Source organism: Leptonychotes weddellii, chromosome 1, assembly GCF_054177405.1.
Source record: "Leptonychotes weddellii isolate Sample4059 chromosome 1, ASM5417740v2, whole genome shotgun sequence".
NCBI classification, from domain to species: domain Eukaryota; kingdom Metazoa; phylum Chordata; class Mammalia; order Carnivora; family Phocidae; genus Leptonychotes; species Leptonychotes weddellii.
In genome coordinates this window covers 167,805,414-167,825,759 of record NC_138369.1, presented here as the reverse complement: position 1 = coordinate 167,825,759, position 20,346 = coordinate 167,805,414, and the positions used below count along the sequence as shown (strand labels likewise).

Sequence of the window (20,346 nt, the reverse complement as noted above, 5' to 3'; positions counted from 1 at the left end):
TGGGTTAGCCTGGTGATGGGTATTAAAGAGGGCACGTACTGAATGGAGCACTGGGTGTTATACGCAAACAATGAATCATGGAACACTACATCAAAAACTAATGATGTAATGTATGGTGATTAACATAACATAATAAAAAAAATTAAAAAATTATGCTTAACCTTATTTTAAGTATTGGTCCAGTGTTTGTTTAATTTTAGTTTCTATTACTTAAAAAATAATAAATTTTATAATTACAATTATGTAATACCTAACATCAACATGGCACTTTTCAACCAATTATTTTTTCAATCAATTCATTTATATAAATGTATTATTTTCAAATTGTCTTTTTAGTTAGTTGTAGTTCCAAGAAAGCATTAAAATAATTCTCTGAAATGAGACTTGTTTGTTTTCATAGGTTGCATTGATTGATTTTAGTTCATAATTCTTTAGGTTTTATTACTGTCCATTGAGTTACTAAGTGTTAACTGATCATTGTGACCTTACAGATTATCTTTTTAGAGTATGTTTTAAGTCATAAATAAAGAGTAGTTCCTTTTATATAGAAGAGAATGTATATACAGCTTTGGGGTTTTAATAATCTCAGCATTTAAAGCAAATTATTTTTGGTTTTACCATGAAAATAACTTTCCTCATTTTTATCCAGTCTCTAGGTATTTTTTTCAAGTGGCTAGGAAAAATTCACAGTGGAAAAACTTAGGTACTTACGTTCTGCTTGGTAGAAATAAATTTGATTATAAAAACCTGTATTCTAAACATATTTTTAAATTATAGAATTTCTGCTAATTATAGGAGTAAAATATGTTCATTGTAGAAAACTTGGGGGGTGCCTGGGTGGCTCAGTCGTTAAGTGTCTGCCTTCGGCTCAGGTCATGATCCTGGGGTCCTGGGATCGAGCCCCGCATCGGGCTCCCTGCTCTGCAGGAAGCCTGCTTCTCCCTCTCCCACTCCCCCTGCTTGTGTTCCCTCTCTTGCTGTGTCTCTCTCTGTCAAATAAATAAATAAAAAACCTTTAAAAAAAAAAAAAACTTGGAAAATGCAGGGTATTTAAAGAGGTGGGGAAAGCCACTTAAAGTGGTGTTTGTACTTTTTATACAAATTTACATACTGATTTTTCACTTAATAGTGTATTGTGAGCATTTAAAAGAAATCATTTCTAAAGCCTAAAATTGGTAAATCTTTAGTAATTAAGTGAAGAGTCAGAAGACTTGGAAGCTCGGAAAAATTGTCAATGCAAAATACATGAAACTATCTGAGGTTTCATTTCAGGGAGTTCATTACAGGCTTTCTTTAAAATAAACCAAGATATTAATTTTAAAAGATCTCTATTTCCCCTGTTGAAGAAATTATGTGAAATAGACATCAACTGATCAGGCTTTTTCTATTTGAATACTTGTTAAACAAGAGGTCATGAGAGAGGAACAGTTTTCTAAATCAGAAGAACGAAAAAAGAACAAAGGGAAATTATTTTACTTCATGCGAAGTTTATCATGTTACTTTCCAACTTCCTTTTCATTAATGGGATAAAGGGTACACAATTCAGACAGTTAGGTGATCTGGATTTAGTTTCCATAAGCCTAAGTTTCTCCTGCGTGAAAGGAAGGGATACTATTGGAAAAAATTTAAATTCCCTTGTAGTGAAATATATGTGGGAAAGAAGATATGTGTGTGTGTTTAAAGAGGTGTTTAATATATATATATTTTCATGTATTACATCTGTATATGAATAAATAATATATAAGAAAAATATGGGGCGCCTGGGTGGCTCAGTTGGTTAAGCGACTGCCTTCGGCTCAGGTCATGATCCTGGAGTCCCGGGATCGAGTCCCGCATCGGGCTCCCTGCTCAGCAGGGGGTCTGCTTCTCTCTCTGACCCTCCTCTCTCTCATGCTCTCTCTCTGTCTCTCTCAATAAAAAAAAAAAAAAAAAAAAAACACTTAAAAAAAAAAAAAGAAAAAGAAAAGGTATCTATATATTCATATATCTCCATATATTCATATATATCTATATGAAAGAGGAAATATATATATATTTTATATATATATGAAAGAGAATAGACCTATAAATCGGAGAGTGTCTTCCTGATACTTATCCTCTATTGGGGAAACATATTTAATAATCAAAACCCTGGATTTGATTGGTCTTAATTTGGCTGTCAATTCTAGATAATTAGTAATTATGCTGGCTTCTAAATAAAAATCTTGTGAGAAAGGACACTGGATTAAAAGTCAGAATACTTGATTCTCATCCTTGCTCTATTATTAATGAATTATCTTTCTCTGGATAAGCCACTTAGCTTCTCTGGTTTTTCTCATTTTTTAAATAGGCTGGTAGACTAGATGTCCAATAAGTTCCATCCCAGCTCATAAAATATGGTTGTAGGACTATTCCAGTTCAATAATTTATTGATGCTAGTTTCTAAAAATTATTCTATCATCCTAATAGTCAAGCAAAATGTCAGAAAGTGAGGTATTTAACATTTCTAACAAAATTTTTACATTATTTAAGGAATGTGAGCAAAATAAAGATATGCACATTTATATATGAAAGATATAGTATATACATAGTAAAATATACATATGAAAAATATTTAATTTATATTCACATATAATTGCCATTTTATAGGAGAAAAATTTAAACTAAATACAAAAATTTTCTTATCTCTTTCTCTCAGTCTCAATCCCTAATTGTTTTTCACATCATTACATTTTAAAGAAATAGATTTTACCAAATCAAGTCCTCATCCATTTATTCATTCATTCATTTTGTATCATTACTTCAACTAATTCATAGAGTACCAACTATCAACAATGTTACAGGTACTAAGGATACTTCATGGTACCTATATGGAAGGTTATAGTTTCTGCCTTCCTTCAGTTTAGAGTCTATGGGGAAGGAAGACATTTAACCAATGATGACACAAAAATATAAATCTGAAATTGTGGTGAAAGCCAAGAAGGTAAAAGAATAGGGACCTAATTTGGACTTGGGAGTCAGGAAAGATCTCTCTGAAAAATGACGTTTAGGAGGAAGCTGCAGGGGTGAGTAGGAATTAACCAGTCCAGGTGAATGAGAATATGCATTCCAGGCAGAGAAAGCAGCATACATAAAAACATTCAGAAAACAAAGTGCTTTGGAGATTGGGAATCTAAAAGTCTTCACCTTGTGAGTGTGAAGGGAGTCTGGAGACCTAGGTCTTACAGACCCAGTCAAGTATTTGGGATTTTATTTAAAGAACACTGGGCAGTTTTGCAGTAATTTAAGCAAGATAGTAATATCATCAGATTTACATCTTTCAAAGAGAACTCTAACATTATATTGTGAATCAACTGAAGAAAGGCAAAAGTAAAAAAACAAAACAAAACAGAGACTTGGCAGTAGTTTCAATGAGAGAAGATTAAACGAGGGTGGTAACAATGGAAATAGTGAAAAAGAAACAGGTTCAAGATACATTTTGGAGGACAGACCAAACTCAATAATGGAATAGACCAAATTCAGTAATGGAATAAATATAAGTAAACAAAGGAGAGGTAAGTGGCAAAGGTGATAATCTGATTTATGGAATGTGCATGAGGGTGGATGAAGATGGCATTCATTGAGTGGAAGAGGAATTTAAGCATTTAGTTTTGAGAGAAAAGGAGTTATCAGAATATAGGAGTTAGAGAAAGAACAGCCGGAAAGGGTGAAAGGAAAACCAGAAAATATGTGTCACAGAGGCCAAGAAAATAAATTGTTTCCTGCAGATCATCATGGTCAGTATTGCTGCATATCAAGCAATAATGGAGCCTGAAAATAGTTCATCTAAATGGAATAGTAGAGGCAAAAGCTGATTGACAAGTACATGAGGGGAGTTGAAAGGATGAGAAATTAGAGGAATTAAAGGAAGCATACACAGTTAACTTTTCTGAGAAGCATGCCCGGGAAAGGGAACAGAAGAGTGGTAAATAAAATATGGTGAATTAAAGATGGATAAGATCAGAACATATTTTGAATGCTTTTGGGAAAAGCCATTTAAAAAGTAAGATGATCAAAATTCAATAAAGAGGGAAGAAGAATGTTAGAACAAATACATGTTCCTCACCTTGTTCTACAAAAGCCTCCTTGAGGGTCCCTCATCAGGTGTCTGGCTGATCTTACAATGCTCTTCCCTCTGTTCTCTTCCTTGGGCATACTAAGAATTCTTCCAGGACCTTCAGCTTTGGAACCTTTGCACAAGCCCTACCTTCACAGGAATTCTCTTCCCCCTGCTAGTTGCTGGGCTGACCCTTCTCTGTTATCCAGGTCTTAGTTCTGGAAATGACCTCCCTGACCATCCACTGAATTCAAAGCCATCTCCAAATCTTCACATCCGGTTCCTTCTTATAATTCAGGCTCAGCTTCAGTATCCTTAGTGAAACCACCCCCGACCATCACCCAGTGTAAGTTAGTAATCCTCCCCCATCCACACTCAGTCATGCTGTTAACTGTTAGCATAGCAGATATCACATTTTCTTGTTTATGTATCTGTTTATATGTTTATGGTATATCACTTCCCTCTAGAATGTAGACCGTATGAAAGCAGGGGTCTCATTTTACTTGTTCAATGCCATATCCTCAGAATGTGTGACAGTGCCTGGCATACAGTAGGGTGCTCAATAGAAGTTCATGTATTGGTTGGATGGTGAGTTCAATTTATGAGTCTGTCTTCTTAGAAAACATCTAGAAATTAAAAGGCACATTATTATAAGTTTTAATCAAATTCAGCACAAATATACAGGTAACAGATTAGGGGACTATAGTGAATAACATTATAATTTTGAAAATATTATAAAGGATTTCTTTTTAATAGATAATCTTAATGATTCTATTATCTCATCATAATATCTACTCTAACTTTCATCTCTCAGTTATGTACTACCTAATAGCAAGAGGTTTTTTGGAAGTACTTTGCTATTAGAAAGTAGTCAGTCTAGGGTGCCTGGGTGGCTCAGTCAGTTAAGTGCCTACCTTTGGCTCAGGCCATGATCCTAGAGTCCTGGGATAGAGTCCCACAGCAGGCTCCCTGCTGAGTGGGGAGCCTGCTTCTTCCTCTCCCTCTGCCTCCTCCCCATTCATCCTCTTTCTCTCTCAAATAAATAAATAAAATTAAAAAAAAAAAAAGAAAATAGTCTAGTGTAAAAAATTTACTATGGATAATCCATTTGGTGGATAAAACCTATGTATGAACTCAAGAGTGTATTTATATTCAGCAAACATTTATCAAGCCATGTACTATCCTAGACATAATGGGATTAAAAAATGAATAAAATGCAATAGATTGATCTCTATTAACTCAAAGATCTGTGAGTGATTAGAGATACAAAAGTTAATGAGACTGTTCTTTGAAAAGACTATAATACAGTTTGAACAAAGTAATGAGAGGTCCATTTGTTTTAACACCTCTGGGCCATGAGCTCTCACTTATATGAATTTAGACACCATACAAATGCTTTCATTCCTCTTAGGGGCAAATCATTAATACAAAATTCAGTTACCCTGGTATATAACACCTTTCCCCATATCAAGTGAATGTCATTTTCACAAAGAAGGGGGAGGGAGAAGGCTATTTTTGATGCCAGGGTTTCAGTGGAGCAATTAAGCATTGGCTGTAATAGGAGGAGGTTGCCATATGAAAAGAAGTACAACAAAGAGAATTATCGTGCTCAATGGTTGTGCAATGTCAGCTTATTATTTCTGGAAGGGCCTTAAGATTAGAAAATGACTCTTCTTGAGTTACAGGGCCTGTAAAGCCAAGTAACTCAGAAAATACTGAAAAGGAATACAGGAGAAAATAATACAAAAATAAATAGCAATAGAAATTGTGTTGAGCTGAGCATGACCTTTGGAAAGAGAGGGAAGATTTTTGCATATCTAAGAAAATCTCATCACAGGCCTCCCTGAAAGATTAAAATGATTTCAATATTTTCCCATTTATTTAATGCAAACAGGTATGGCTTGCTCTGACAAAACGTCACATTTCCTACTCAGGTGCTATTATGCAGAGACAGAACAAGTTTATATGGGTTGCTCAAAGTCATTCTTAGAGACCAAGAATAAGTGCTGAAAATAATGATTGGAAATGTTTGTGTGCCAGAGATCTTTTTCTCGCAAACATTTCTTTGGGCTTATTTCGTCTCAAAGGATTGGAAAGCATTATTAGCAATATATCTCATTCAAACAATAATGAGGAAACAGGTCATTCACCTTTTGAAAACTGCAGTATCTATTTAGATGTCATTTATCAGCTGTTCAATGGAAAGATTGAGGCAAAAGCAGAGGGAGGAATATTTCTGCATCCAGAGATTTCTGGATGAAAAAGAAGTATTCCTCTATATATTACTTCATATCTAGTTAACAGCACAGAATACAACTACTTTACCAATTTTAAATTTAGCACATAAAGTATGAATTTCCAAAATATTTTGAAATTGTTATGAGAAAGCTATCCTAAATACAGTAAGTAAAAGCAGTATAAATACAGATTTGCTAACATTAAACTAGAGGGAAGCGTTTCCGTATCTTTCAAAGAAATTTCGAGTCATTAAGCAGTATTAATTCTTCTATCCAAATTTTTTGCTATAATAAACCAGTGACACTTACATACTAACTAAAGCATAATACAGAATGCCATGGCTCTTCTGTTTTGTTTTTTTGCTCAGTGTCTAGCTTCTAAAAAGCAAAAGGCTATATAAAGAAAAGTGTATTATTTGAAAACAGAAATAAAATGCTGTTTTATCAGAAATTTCCACAAGGAAAAATGAAGAAAATCTGATTTTTGCTTTTTTGTGTGTGCATGCCTTCAGTCTGTTCCCACACTTGCAAGTAGCAACTTTAAACCTCTTGTTCCTTCTTTGTTACCCTGCAAAGACCTTGTTTCTTTCCACTATTTCACAGTGAGCACGAGCAACTCATTTATAGATGGTTCCAGATTCAATCCATTTTGCTGCATGTTGAAATTTAAAAAAAAAAAGGTAAAAAACACCCTGCTTTAGTATGACTGGCCGGTTGTAATATATTTTACACGTCTGAGACCAAAAAATGGTCTGTTTTCAAGTTATTGCTTAAAATTGTCCCAGGCTATGGGTTTTAAGGTCACATTATGAATTTTTCCACATTTATGATTTCGACACATTTTATATTTAGCCTTTTGTGAAGAAGAATTTGTCTTTACCTTGAGCTGTGTTTGTGCTAGGCTGTTAAATCAGGTGGTGACCCAGTGGAATCAATGGGGATGTTAAAGAGACTACAGCAAAAGGTCCAGACCAAGAAAGCCAGGGTGCCAAGTCTGAAGGAGATGAGACCTACATTCATAAATCTCCGTAAGTCAGCAGTCAAAATGCTGCTAAAAGTTCTTTGAGAAAGAACTGGGGTAGCGTATATGAAATGAAGGCCATTTTGATAAGGCTGTAAAATAATCATTAAACGTTGAGGGTTTTTAAATTACCAATTTATTTGTGAAACAGATATCCTTAACCTATTCCTGAATTTTCCTTTATATACCCCATATCTCCTTCCCTTCAAGACCAGACTCAGGGATAGAGTGGGAGAAAGAGATAGTCAGATCAGCACTGTCCACTATCCCCATTCTTTGGCCATGGAAAGCAGTATCTTTCAATTTTGATGTGCAACTTAGACGTTCATTTATTTATTCACAATTACATGCTATTGATCATAATCTTTCATTTACACCAGTTAAACATTTGAACTGAAAGAGATTCAATGATACGGTACAATTTACTATGGGTAATACATATTTCTAATTTCTGTAACTGTTTTATATATTACCAGAAATTTCATGAGACCCTTCACCACATGTAAATGTATGTCTCACTAATCAACTTCGTAGTATTAAAGATACACCTTCTTTTTGTTGTTTTCTCAGTCTTGATCGTCCTTTTCGAAAATATTTCACTGTGACAAATACTGTATGCATAATGTCTTTATAGATTGATACCAGAAAAAAATTAGAATCAATAGGATTTCAGCCCATGTACACTGAGATTTCATTTTCTTATGAAACGGGAATATTTCATCTACTTCCTTATGATGCTGTCTATACACATTACCTCAAAAAATTAAAAAAAAACATTAAGAATATAAGCATACCATATCATGTCTATATGATGTGGGGAATTTTTTTAATTTAAAATTGTAATTTTTCTGAATCTTTCAGTATACTATTTGCATGTGGCTTTCAGTCATTGTAGTCAAACTGAATTTAATCATTATATACAGCTTCAAAATATTTTAGGTAAACTTATCTTTACAAAACAAAGCATTTACTATACAAAAGATCACTCTTTAAAGAATTGCAGTTATAAATTATTTTGTTAAATTAAATGACTTCCCGTTTTATGCTGTGGTGTTCACTCATTTCTACTATAGAAAAGGAAATACAATATTCATAATTTCTACATGTGCAAAAGTATTAGACAGACTTACTTATTTTTCTTTGTCATTCAGAAGATGAAGATGAAACGTTGATTTCCTGTATAAAATTAGCCAAATCCCAAGAAAAGAAAATTAGTACTGTTAGCACAAAAGGAAAGGAAGAAATGAAGATTGGATTGGATTCTATTTCGGCATCACTGGCTAGATCCAGCACTGCAACTGGTTGCAACTTGGCCGACATATTATCCCACAGTGAAGGTGAAGTTCAGATGTGGAACAGCTGGAAGACTTTTCCAGAAAACCCTCTCTGGACATGTGCTGATTTCCAAATTGCCCAAATTGGACCCTGGAACAACTGTTCTCGCTGCACTCACCACCCACCACTTAAGCCTTCTTATACAGATTCGGATCTCCCACACTCTTGGGTAAGTTTGTAAGCTAAAGCAATGTATCATCTCATCTGGATGTTTTAACGAAAGTGCTCATCAGTCAAATTTATCAGTATCAGGAAAGTTACTAGAACTAGAGTTGTCTTTCCAAAAACCAATGTAGCTCTTGTGACTTTTGCTATCATGTTACTATTGTGTATATACCTCGTGTTCAAATAAACTACTGCACAGTATTTTTTAGAGAATTTTTTTTTTTTTTTTTTTTAGTTGAGGGAAGACTTTGGATATTCATTCAGATCAAGATGTGGATTGAATTGTCTAAATCACTGCGGTGGTCATGAAGTTTCACTGACAAATAATAGCTAATTTAAATAAGCGTTTTCCATGTGCCTGCCATTCTTCTACGTACTTTATTATTTTATTTAAATCTCACAACAACCCTGTAAGGTAGGGAAAGTTATTCTAATACTGATTTCCCCATTTTATGATTGAGAAAAATGAGGCACAAAAAAGTTAGCAACAGGTACAATATCACAGAGCTAACAAAAAGTGGAGCCAAGATCTAGAACCTAGACAGTCTTATGCTAAGGATCCTGCTTTTAGCTAATATATTGTAGTGTTTCCCATACACTAAAGTAGGCCCTAAGGCAATATGGTGCAAGAGAAAGAGTATGGACTCTGGAGTTACACAAAATTGGGTTTGGATCCAAGCTCTGCTACTTGTTTGGCTTGGGCAAATGATTAAACCTTTCAACTTAATTTTCCCAATTATAAAATGGAAATAGTAATATTAAATTCATGAGGTAATTGAGAAACCGAAACTAAATAACACAAATATCCTAGGACTTAAGAGTAATTTTTTTTCACCTTGATTGTAGGTTACTTAAGGCATGTGTTTTGTACCTTCATTTCTCTACAGTTCATGGTCATTTGTACTTGTAGTGAATAAATGAAACAACTTTGTGTTTCTAGGATCCCTACTCTATACCATTTTGCTCTAAGAATCCGTCTCTCACTAGACAGATGCTATATTTCATGGTGCATTAGAGCTCTCTGAAGAGGCTTGGAGTCCTTTTCACCTTTCAAGACTTGTGTATTAAGTTAGGTCTTTGCAGACTAGAGCTAAAGTAATCTGTGTTCAAAGTACCACATTAAATATTACAGGTGTCTAGCAGCAGACTTGGAACTGATAAAACTGTCCAACATCAATTATTTTTAGGAACGTCTCTGCCACTTCCTTAGCTTCATCTTCTCTTTTGGGGCCACTGGACTTAGTGGCCTTCTTCCTGGAGTACTTTCTTAGAGAGCAGCTGGTAATATAATTAGGAACTACTTCTGAAGACTCCTCTTGACAGCTTCAGAATCAGGATCAAGAATAATGACTACTTGGCAAGTAGTAAAGCTGGTGTATAAGAATCTAAATTCACATATTTAGAGCTTCTTTTAAGAGTAAAATCTGGAATCCTTAACTTGGCAGTCCTGGATTTTAGCAATCTGACCTCAACCTAACTGTTCAGCATTGTCTACAACTTCTTCCTTGTGTATTTCCTGTGCTGGACTGCCAAACTGGAATGATTTGCTTATTCCTAATGACTATCTTGTACTTTCCTGCCTCTCTATCTTTGTGTTTACGTATTGGCCTCCACCTAGCATGTTATTCTCGCCTTTAACCATTAGCCTAGCCCTTAAGACTCAGATTACTTTGTTGTCCTTTAGAAAGACTTCCTGGACCATGCCAGATTGAAGTAATCACTCCTTCCTTTGAAATTCTAGAGAACTTAAAGGCATTATTCTTCCATTATATATTTATCAAATTCATATTGGCGTCACTGTGGATCAGTTTGCAATATTGGGCACTGGGGCACATACACTGCCCCTGTCTTCACAGAGCTCACCGTACTCTACCTTACAGTGGAATTAGTTGAGCATTTGTTTATTTGCTATAGGTAATTTATCTTTGTATCCTCCATAGTCCCTAAAATATGATGGGTCCTCGATTAATATTTGAGTGGCATTTGCTAACTAAATGAATGGAGCTTGAGAAACCAATGGATTTTGTTTCCATAGACCTACATAAAATATTTGTCCCCATTCTTCTGTTCTTATATTAATCCAGTTACACATAAACTCAGTTATTGTCTATGTGTATCTGTGAATGTGTGTCTAGATTTAATTATATATACACAGTAATGTTTTTCTTTTGGTGGTGGTTTTGTCTGTTTTAGTACATAACTAAATGATTAAGTAAATGAGTTTTATCTGCAGAAGGTCAAACATAGCTACAGAATACTCAGAATTTCAGATGATAATGTTCAGCATTTGTGACAGGAAAACCTCACTGGATTTGGAGAGAGAGTTCAAGAACATGCTAGAGTTAAATTGGTTTGGTAACCTTAATGAGACCACTTACACTCAGGGATTTGAGACACAGAATGAAAGAAGTTGGATGAGTGCAAATTATTATTTTTATATTCTACACATATATTCTATAATAATACCAAGTGAAAAATACCCACTTTCATTTTAGCATAGCTGGTATTTTTTTCTGTAGTAATTGCAGGGTTATTATTTGGGTTATACTTTAACTTTCATTCTATAGAAGGTACAGAAGGCAAATGGTGTTGAGGGAAAAGTTGTGCTTCTGAAATGAGTGTTACCTACCATCAATGACAGGTAGTCAGAGGTGACATTTTTGCAATTTTAAAGGGTAAAAGTGTGACCAGATTTTTTTTTTTAAATCTACCAACATATGCAGATATGCTGGAGCTGAGCCAAAACCCCACATTTCAGGGAAAATGAAACCAGTCCACAAAGACACTAGTTTCTCCTTGACTTGAGAAATTTCAGCAACAGTAGATTCCAGTGTCTTTGATCCTGTTATCAAAGCAGAGGTTTTTTTTGTTTGTTTGTTTGTTTGTTTTTAAAGATTTTATTTATTTATTCATGAGAGACAGAGAGAGAGAGAGGCAGAGGGAGAAGCAGGCTCCCAAGGAACAGAGAGCCCGACGCGGGACTCGATCCCAGGACCCTGGGATCATGACCTGAGCCGAAGGCAGATGCTTAACCATCTGAGCCACCCAGGCGCCCTCAAAGCAGAGTTTTCAGAGGGCCTGAAATTGACGTGTCTTCCAGAAAGTTCCAGAAAGTGATAATCCCACGGCAGGCTCATACTCTCAATGCTGGTTCTGATAGAACTGGGTTTAACGCCAACTCTGACATCACCAGCACAGTGAGCTTAGGCAAACTCCTCACCCTCTTTAACCCACTAATTCCAATTCTGGACATTGCTATCAGACCCTGCTCATCCCCCGTCTTCTGAGTGACTCTTTCTGTACTGAAAACACCCATCTGTAAAACAAGGTTATCGACATCTACCATGTGGGGCTGTTGGGAAGGTGGAAGGAAATGGTGCCAGGACTCAGGTGATACTCAGGTTCACTCAGGTGAAACAAAGAATCCAGAGGCTTGCGCTGGGCTTGGAAAGAAGCAGTATTTTAGTCAGTGGAAATACCATAAACAAACTGAAATCAGACAGGGAATGTATTATTTGTGAAGGGCTTTTCACAGAAGTCAACAGGAGGAGGATGAGACACCCACAGATCTTTAATGTGCAGTTTAGTTGTTTGCAAGGTCTATGGGATCTGGAGTGTGGGGGACGATAAGTGATTATGGAATTGATACAAACTGAGAAAGGTAAAGACCAGATTTATGCAAGTGTATACTCCACAAGAGAAGTGTACAAGGAAAAACTACTTAAGAATGCAGGGTTTTTTCCCATATCTGAGGTGAGTGGTGTAGAGAGGGGATTTCAGATGCATTTAAGAAAGGTAATAGTGGAGGTAACCAAAAATAATATTTGAAGCCAAGTGTTTACAATCACTTTACAAGAAGAGTGATTGAAGGGTACTTACGATGAAGCTCGGCATGCTAAGAGCTTGAAACATCTTAACAAAAGAGGAAAGTGAGTCAGAAGAGGCTTGGTTGGGAAGAAGGGCAAGAAAGAATAAAATACATGTGTTGCAAAGGAGATGAGACCTTCCCTTAGTATAATGTTATGATAATAGCAAACATACTTTTCACAACCTGGGATAATTTTTCAGATTTATAAGAAGGATAAACAACTTCTTTTTTTTGTAATATAAAGAAATGGAAGTAATCTTGACATGAAAAGGAGGAGCAAATATCCATTTCTCCCTTTTATGTCTAAAATATTTTATAAAAATAGTGCCATACATTTAAAAAGTGATAATAGCAAAAGCTCTTTCAGGAAGAAGAAAAGTCAAAGGCCTGAAATAACAGAACAGAGACCCAAGTACAGGATAATTCAAATACAATGTGGATAGAAAAGTAATAATGAGAATTGGATAAAAATCAAAGAAAAACAAGTGAGGTTTATATACAGAATCTCAAGGTGAGAAAATAAACAGAGCTCTACTGAAAGCATCTTCAAGTACATGAGAAGAGGATGAGAAGAGTGGAGAAGAGTGGAGCGCTAAGGTCTTGTTGGCATAGTATGTGAACTACTGCACAACTGCCCCAGAAGAGAAAGCATGGCTAATGGAAGATTTCTCTAGGGAACTGTTTCAGTGAGAGGAACAGGATGTGTACTGAAGCTCACCAAGAAATAAAGGAACAAAATATTTTACAATTAACCTTTCGATTCAAATGGGGAATAGTGAACCCTCTAATTACTGACATGGGGAAATGCTCCGGGGACCACAGACCCACTGCTGAATGGTATAGGAGTTTTTATACTGACCAAGAAAACTACTGATCTGTGGGAAAGAAGTGACCAAAGCAGGATCAGCTGTTTGGGGGCCTCTTCTACTTTCTGTTCTCCACCTTGGCAATCTGTCGCAGTGTCTCCGACCCTGGTCTGCTTTCTTCAATCAACATGACATTGTCATTACCAGATTAATCTACCAGATTAATTTACTTGACTAATCTACCTGTTTAATGATTCCAAAGCTCAAATCTAATGTTACTGCTCCCCTCACAAGCCTTTAAATATATCCCCAACACCGACAGGGTCAAATGCAAACTCATTCACCTAATCTGCCCTCTTCACTAGATCCCCACAAGTCTCTTTCACAGACACACTCTGCCGTCGGCAAGGTGATACCAAACACAGTGATTTTTCTCCATCTTCATAGCTCTGTTTATACTGTTTCCTCACTTAGTCCTTCCTTTCTTCCCTATCTATATGATGAATAGTATGGAAGTTTAAAAGTGTAGATGGATAAGTAAGAATCCATGATGTACACTTTGAAGAAAAAAAAAAAATATATATATGTATATAAATATATAAAAAAGAATGAAGATTCAGAGGACCAGTAAAAAGAGAGTAAGAAAACATATGGTTTAGAAAGAAAGGACGTGTTAATTTCATAGATTCCACCATATTCTTTGTACATTAGTGATGTTAGACTCCTACCAAAAAGCCTTTGTGGTCCCACTGAATAAGATATTCTAAGAAGACTGCTCACATATCCACCCAAAGGGAGGCAGGCTATGAACCATCCATGCATAATTTCTCATAGTTTCATGCCCTTGTGTTCAACTCTGACAGCAAAAACCATTTGTTAGAACAGCTTTAAACTTTTATCGGCTGACACTGGAATTATGGGAGTATGGAAAGAGAACATGGATTCAATGAATAGATTTGGACAACTTGTGAAAAGGCAGAGTAAATGATAATCTAGACTGAGAAAATCAAAAGGAAAAACAGAAAAATGTGATACAAAAATACCAAAAGATAATCTATAATTTACTACATGCTGCCCTGAAATAGATGAACTTGAGAATTGAGATTCTAAAAATAATTTTAAAAACCTAAATGAACAAGAATGAATAATGAATTATGAATATTTTACATGGAAAATTTTAACTAAACCAGTATGCTTGGTGGAAGGAGAATTAACATTTACCCAAGAGAAGAGTCTGAAAAATAGGAGATGCTGCAACAGCTTACTGATTCTTTCATTCCTTCATTCATCCACTCATTCACTTGTGAGCAAATTCATGTTAAGTGCCTCCCGAGCCACTTAGTGTATGAATGTACAAGCTTAGAAGTGTGTACGTGAGAGGATGGCCAACCTACTGTTTCATATTTATAATGAGAGTTTATGGGTTAAGAGGACAAATCAAAAAGGAAGGGAATAATCACAATCCTTGGTATAAAAATCCACTAGGATGGCAAACACATTGAAGACAAAAGTCATATTTTGAGTGTGTAGTATGGTATGTTGGAGGCCATATTACTCATCAAAGGAGCACAGGTTGAGGCCAGGAGCATCACATGGGAGTTCAACTCTGTCACTTACTAGAATCACTGTGGGTCAGTTTGCTTAATCTCCAGTCTTCTGCCCCCTCATCTTTAGAATGAAGGAGAGCTATCTATTAATTTTAAGATCTTATTTTATTTTTGTTTTTACGTTCAATGTTTGGGGCTATGAGGACACACTGAGAGTAATGAATTCTATGTACAAAAAGGTTAGTGCATAAAGATTTCCTCTCAGCTTTGTCAAAGCAGCTCTTTTTTCACTCTTCAGATGACCATTGGTGACCTTATTTCTATCATTTTTTTTCCTAAGCTATTTTAGGTTCGGGTTTGTTTTCTTTTCCCTAACTGTACTTCCTCTGTCCCAGCTACTTCCTCTCTCTCTCTCTCATGTTCTGAACCAGAAACTGTGGATGTGAATATAGACTTCACTTGGGATACAGCCAAGTTCTCCTGGCCATGCAAACTTCTTCATGAACCAAAATGTCCACATTTCCATTCTCAGAAGCTAAGAAGGCTTCTGCCATTCACAAAGAACATTTTGAATGTCATTTCAGAGGACTGAATTTTGCTTTGAAAAATGGGTGAGTGAAGTTGAAGTAAGATTGTAAAGAGGGGAGCAGAAGAGCAGGGGCTATGCAGGGTAAAGGAGTGCTGGGTTGGAATGAGACACCCTCTTTTGCCACCACTCCTCACCACATACACACACATACCCTTGGTGCCACCCTGAGTGGTTCATACCTTTGAGATCTTGTTCTGACCAGGCAGGCACATCGAAATAATGATGATCATGGCTTCCATTGACTTAGCACTTGACCGTGTTTCAGGTGCTTTTATATATGCGATCTTTGTATCATGATTCATTAAGGTGGTGTTATTGCCCCCATTTTTATGATAAAAATCTGAAGCTAAAGAGGTTGAATAATTCATGCAATGTAATAGTACGTGGCAGAGCTGGATTTTTAAGCTCACATCTATAACAGTCCAAAGTTTTCCTGCAAAGATCACGGCTTTGTAAGGTTTGAGACTAGGCTGGTAACTTATCTATGCTTTGCTCATTTGTAAAAACGAAGACATTAGTTCCTACCTCACAGTGTAAAATGAAATGATCCATGTGAAAGTGTCAATTCAAGGTAGGGGCTTAATAGCTTAATAACTAGAGTCCCTGCCTTCAAGGTACAATATAACTTTTCTCATATTTTATCTTATACTAGTTCTGTGAATTAGGCAAAAATTGCTGCCATTTTACACATGGAGTAATTGAGGCACAAGAAAGATTGAGGGACCTGTGGTCCCGCAGCAGATGATGGCAGATACTGAACATCAGCCTCCTAACTCTTAGTCCAGACTTTTCCTATCAGTAAGTTGTCTTTTTGTTTTTTTGTTTTGTTTTGTTTTTCAAAAGAAAGATAAACAGTACAGGGTAGAAATTCCATGTGTGTTGGAGCCAAATAAGCCTGGTCTTGAACTGTGTGACTAAGCCAATTGATTTCTCTGAGTTTCAGTTTCTTATCTATTAAATAGACATAATGAAGATTTCTATGTGGAGTTCTTGTGAGAATTAGATGTAAAGTGTTTCACTGTACCTGATACCCAGTTGGAACTTAATGAAGAAGAGCTACTATTTTTAGTGACAATTATTACTATTTAATTATAATGTACAGTTATGTGTTTATAATTATTTATCCTTCACTCAATGAACACAGCATAATGTCTAGGGTATCAAGTATTGTCCTGGGCTGTGGGGTCACAAAGATGGCTAAGACACCTACTTGGCATTAGGGTCTCACCATCAGTAAATCTGTGATATCATATCATATGTGATAATGTTGTATTAAATGTACATACTAGCTTTCACTTATCTTTAAGATTTTTTTTTTTACTTAGTTTGCCCAATTTTCCCCCTGGAGATAAGAAAGCCAGAACTGCTTAGTTCAAATGTACACAGTATGGGTGGGTGAAATTCTGCTTTTAGCTTCCTGGGGCTGCCATAGTGACTGCACCATGCCGACAAAAAGAAGATGTGGGGATGCCTGGGTGGCTCAGTCAATTAAGCGTCTGACTTTGGCTCAGGTCATGATCTCAGGGTCCTGGGACTTAGTCCCACATCCTCGGGCTCCTCAATCAATGGGACTCTGCTTGTCCCTCTGCCCCACCCCCAACCCCCCACTCATACTCTCTCTCTCTCAAATAAATAAATAAAATCTTAAAAAAAAAAAAAAAAAGGTGGGGCTGGGGATGTATGTGCTGTGCTTACCATTACCCTTTTCTGACTTCCCAAATTATCACCATATTAACAGCATGTTACTTACATAAAGTTATTTTAGCTTTTAAAGGCTCCTTTCATATATTTATCATAGCCATATCACACATGCATTTCATGATATTTTATTTCAGATTCAGAATATAACTCTCAGGCATAACTCACCTTTTTAAGAAGAGAATGAAAAATGAAGGAAAAGAAATTCATGTTCCCTCTCCTTCCTAGGGAGTTGTAAAGCAACTGCTTGAACTCACTCTAAAAACCCATATGAATATTCAGTGTAAGATCTTTATGCATCTCGTGGTTCCTAGCTATTAAATACAACTGTACTGATAAATAGTTGGATTAGAAATATGGCCTTATTGCAGCTCACCTGAAACCCAACCCAAACTGAAGCCCACATCTCATTCACAGAAAGGGATTTTTAGCCAGGATACAAAATGGAGTAAGTTCAAGAAGTCATTTATTAATTCCCTGAACACGTTGTTGTGGAATATTTACATTAAGGAGGATAAAATGTCAAGTGGAAGCAGGCACTGTGAACCTCATAGTCCAATGAAAGACAAACATAGAAATAATCACACGAATAAACACGGAATGAAAGCTTTGATAAGGACTATGAGAGCTCTGCAGGTCAGTGAAGGCCTATAATAAACAAATTTGATCTAGTCAAGGAGTCAGGAAAAACTTATAGGGGTAATGATGATTGAACCCAAATCTGATGAAAGCAGTGGGAGTTAGTGAGCCAAAGCTAAGGAGGATGCGACATCGGTCAGGATGGCTGGGGCAGAGCAAGGAGATATGGTACAAGGTAAGTCTGGGGAAGGAGTCACACCACTATGGCTTAACTGCTTCTCCTAAGTTTTGTGTTTTGTGCCCAAAAAGCAGTGGGAAGCTATACAAGAAGTCTTTTAAGCCAGTGGCTTGGGGTTGTTTTTGTTGTTTGTTTGTTCCTTCTTTGTTGAAGGTGTGAGATATGTGCTGAAGCTTGTATTCTGAAAAGATCCCTCTCCATAGTGATGGGACTAGACTGGGGGCAGAAACAGGTGCAAGATGATGGTGACTTGAACTGTGGTGGTAGAAAGAAGAGATGAATAAAAAGCTCTCGGGCTCGTAGACTTATGTCCCCAACGTACACCTTTCTCCAAACGAAAGACATGTCAGTTTTGAAAGTCATCTTTTACGATGCAAACCGAAAAGCCCTGTTCACTTTAGGACACATGGCCACAGATGACAGCAGAGAAGCAACACAATGAGATGACCGCGCATCCCAAATCTGTCCTGTAATTTTTAAAACTCAGAAGCTCAGAGCCACCATGGTGACTTAATGGAATCATTACCAATGGATAAGGAAATGTCATCCATTTGCTTCCCCTGATTCCACTTGGACATAGGCCATTGTTTCTACAAAGAGTGGCTTGGAGCCATGCAAGGTTTCAAGGGAAATTGGCCTTTCATGGGGCCATACGAATAGATAATGCATATTGCCCCCATAAAATCTCTAATGAATATTAAGGGTGGCTTTCATTTGTGGTGATTGAAAGGAACTCATGAATTCTCTCTCTAGGATGCGGGAATTTTCTCCTCCCTGTGGAGAGATTTAATGGATCTGCGGCATTCTGAATGATTTGGCAAGAAATCAGAGGGACCTGCGCAGTCACCCACAAAGGGCACTTAGCTTCTTGAATGTGATAGTCACCACCACAAAATATTTTCTGTAAGAACCCAGAGTGATTGATGCAACCCACCGTAAGTCATGACAAGGTGTCAACTGAAAAACTGGAAAAAGAAGTGGTTAAAGACACCGCAGCTTTAAAAACAAATTTGACTTTTAGAGAAGGGTTATTTCCTTTTAGAAAAAAAGGTAGACCTGCCACCTGCAAGAAATTTAGATTAGTTGTTTGTGGCAAGAGCCATCATATTTTGAGGCCACTGTGAGCTCCTACTGCTCTCTGTATGGAGTAGATTAAACTGTTCCCACACAATGATAAATACATCGCAAAGAGCCATAACAAGAACACAGTAAGTTGTAGCACTTAATGGTACAACTTCCAGTTAGAACAATATTCTTAGGGTTTCTTTGGCCAGTTCCCATTTTATGTGTGCTATTTGTTGATAAGTTAATTTTTTACATTTGCAGAAATCAATATCTTTCAAAGCTTTATAGGACTGGGGAAGAGAATTAGAGGTATGAGTTCCAGAGAGTTTTGTTAGCTGTGTGGCCCTGGGTTAACAGAACACATTCTGAAAAGTGCAAAAATAATCTATTAAAAAAAGCAGGTGAGGATTAAGATTAAAAATACCATCAGCTCTAAATTTTCCGTACGTGTGGAAGGAAAATAGGGAAAAATGCCCGAGGCAGCAATGACCCGAGAGGCATTCAGATTTTACTACGGAATGTGGCAGATGATCTGTTTTTAGAGAAAGTAACTTTTTAATGCTTTTTAATGCTAGACTTTCAATACTTGAAGTAAAAAGAGTTCTGGGTAATTTTGTTTTGTTGGAATAGTATATTTCCTTGTGAGATGAATCAAGGATCTTGCTTTTTCATCCCGTGAAATTAGATACTCTGTAGAAAGTTAACCCAAATGGGGGCGCCTGGGTGGCTCAGTCGGTTAAGCTCTGCCTTCGGCTCGGGTCATGATCCCAGGGTCCTGGGATCGAGCCCCACATCGGGCTCCCTGCTCAGCGGGGAGCCTGCTTCTCCCTCTCCCTCTGCCTGCCTCTCTGCGTACTTGTTCTCTCTATCTCTCTGTCAAATAAATAAATAAAATCTTTAAAAAAAAAAAAAAAAGAAAGAAAGTTAACCCAAATGCCCTTCATCCTACTTATATGAAGAAATTGTTACTATGATTTAAGACACCGATTCCTTTTTGATGCTGGCTAGCAAAGCTTGGCTCAGTGGGGAAGTTTTTCTAAGTGTAGACTTTGTTCTCAATTAGGCTTCCCTTGGGTAGGAAGATTCTGGGTTGGAGGACAAATCGATGGTATAGGCTGTAATT

At 36.6% G+C, this 20,346-nt stretch overlaps 1 protein-coding gene across 2 annotated transcripts in view; it reads left to right on the top strand.

The window, feature by feature from the left end:
- SAMSN1 (SAM domain, SH3 domain and nuclear localization signals 1) overlaps positions 1-20,346 on the top strand; it is a 131,859-nt gene that overhangs the window by 41,370 nt on the left and 70,143 nt on the right. For both annotated transcript variants that reach the window (XM_031030442.2, XM_081798780.1), the window contains 2 exons: positions 7,214-7,340; positions 8,485-8,837. In XM_031030442.2, the coding sequence (XP_030886302.2) occupies positions 7,214-7,340; positions 8,485-8,837 (480 nt within the window). The remainder of the gene's footprint in view (positions 1-7,213; positions 7,341-8,484; positions 8,838-20,346) is intronic.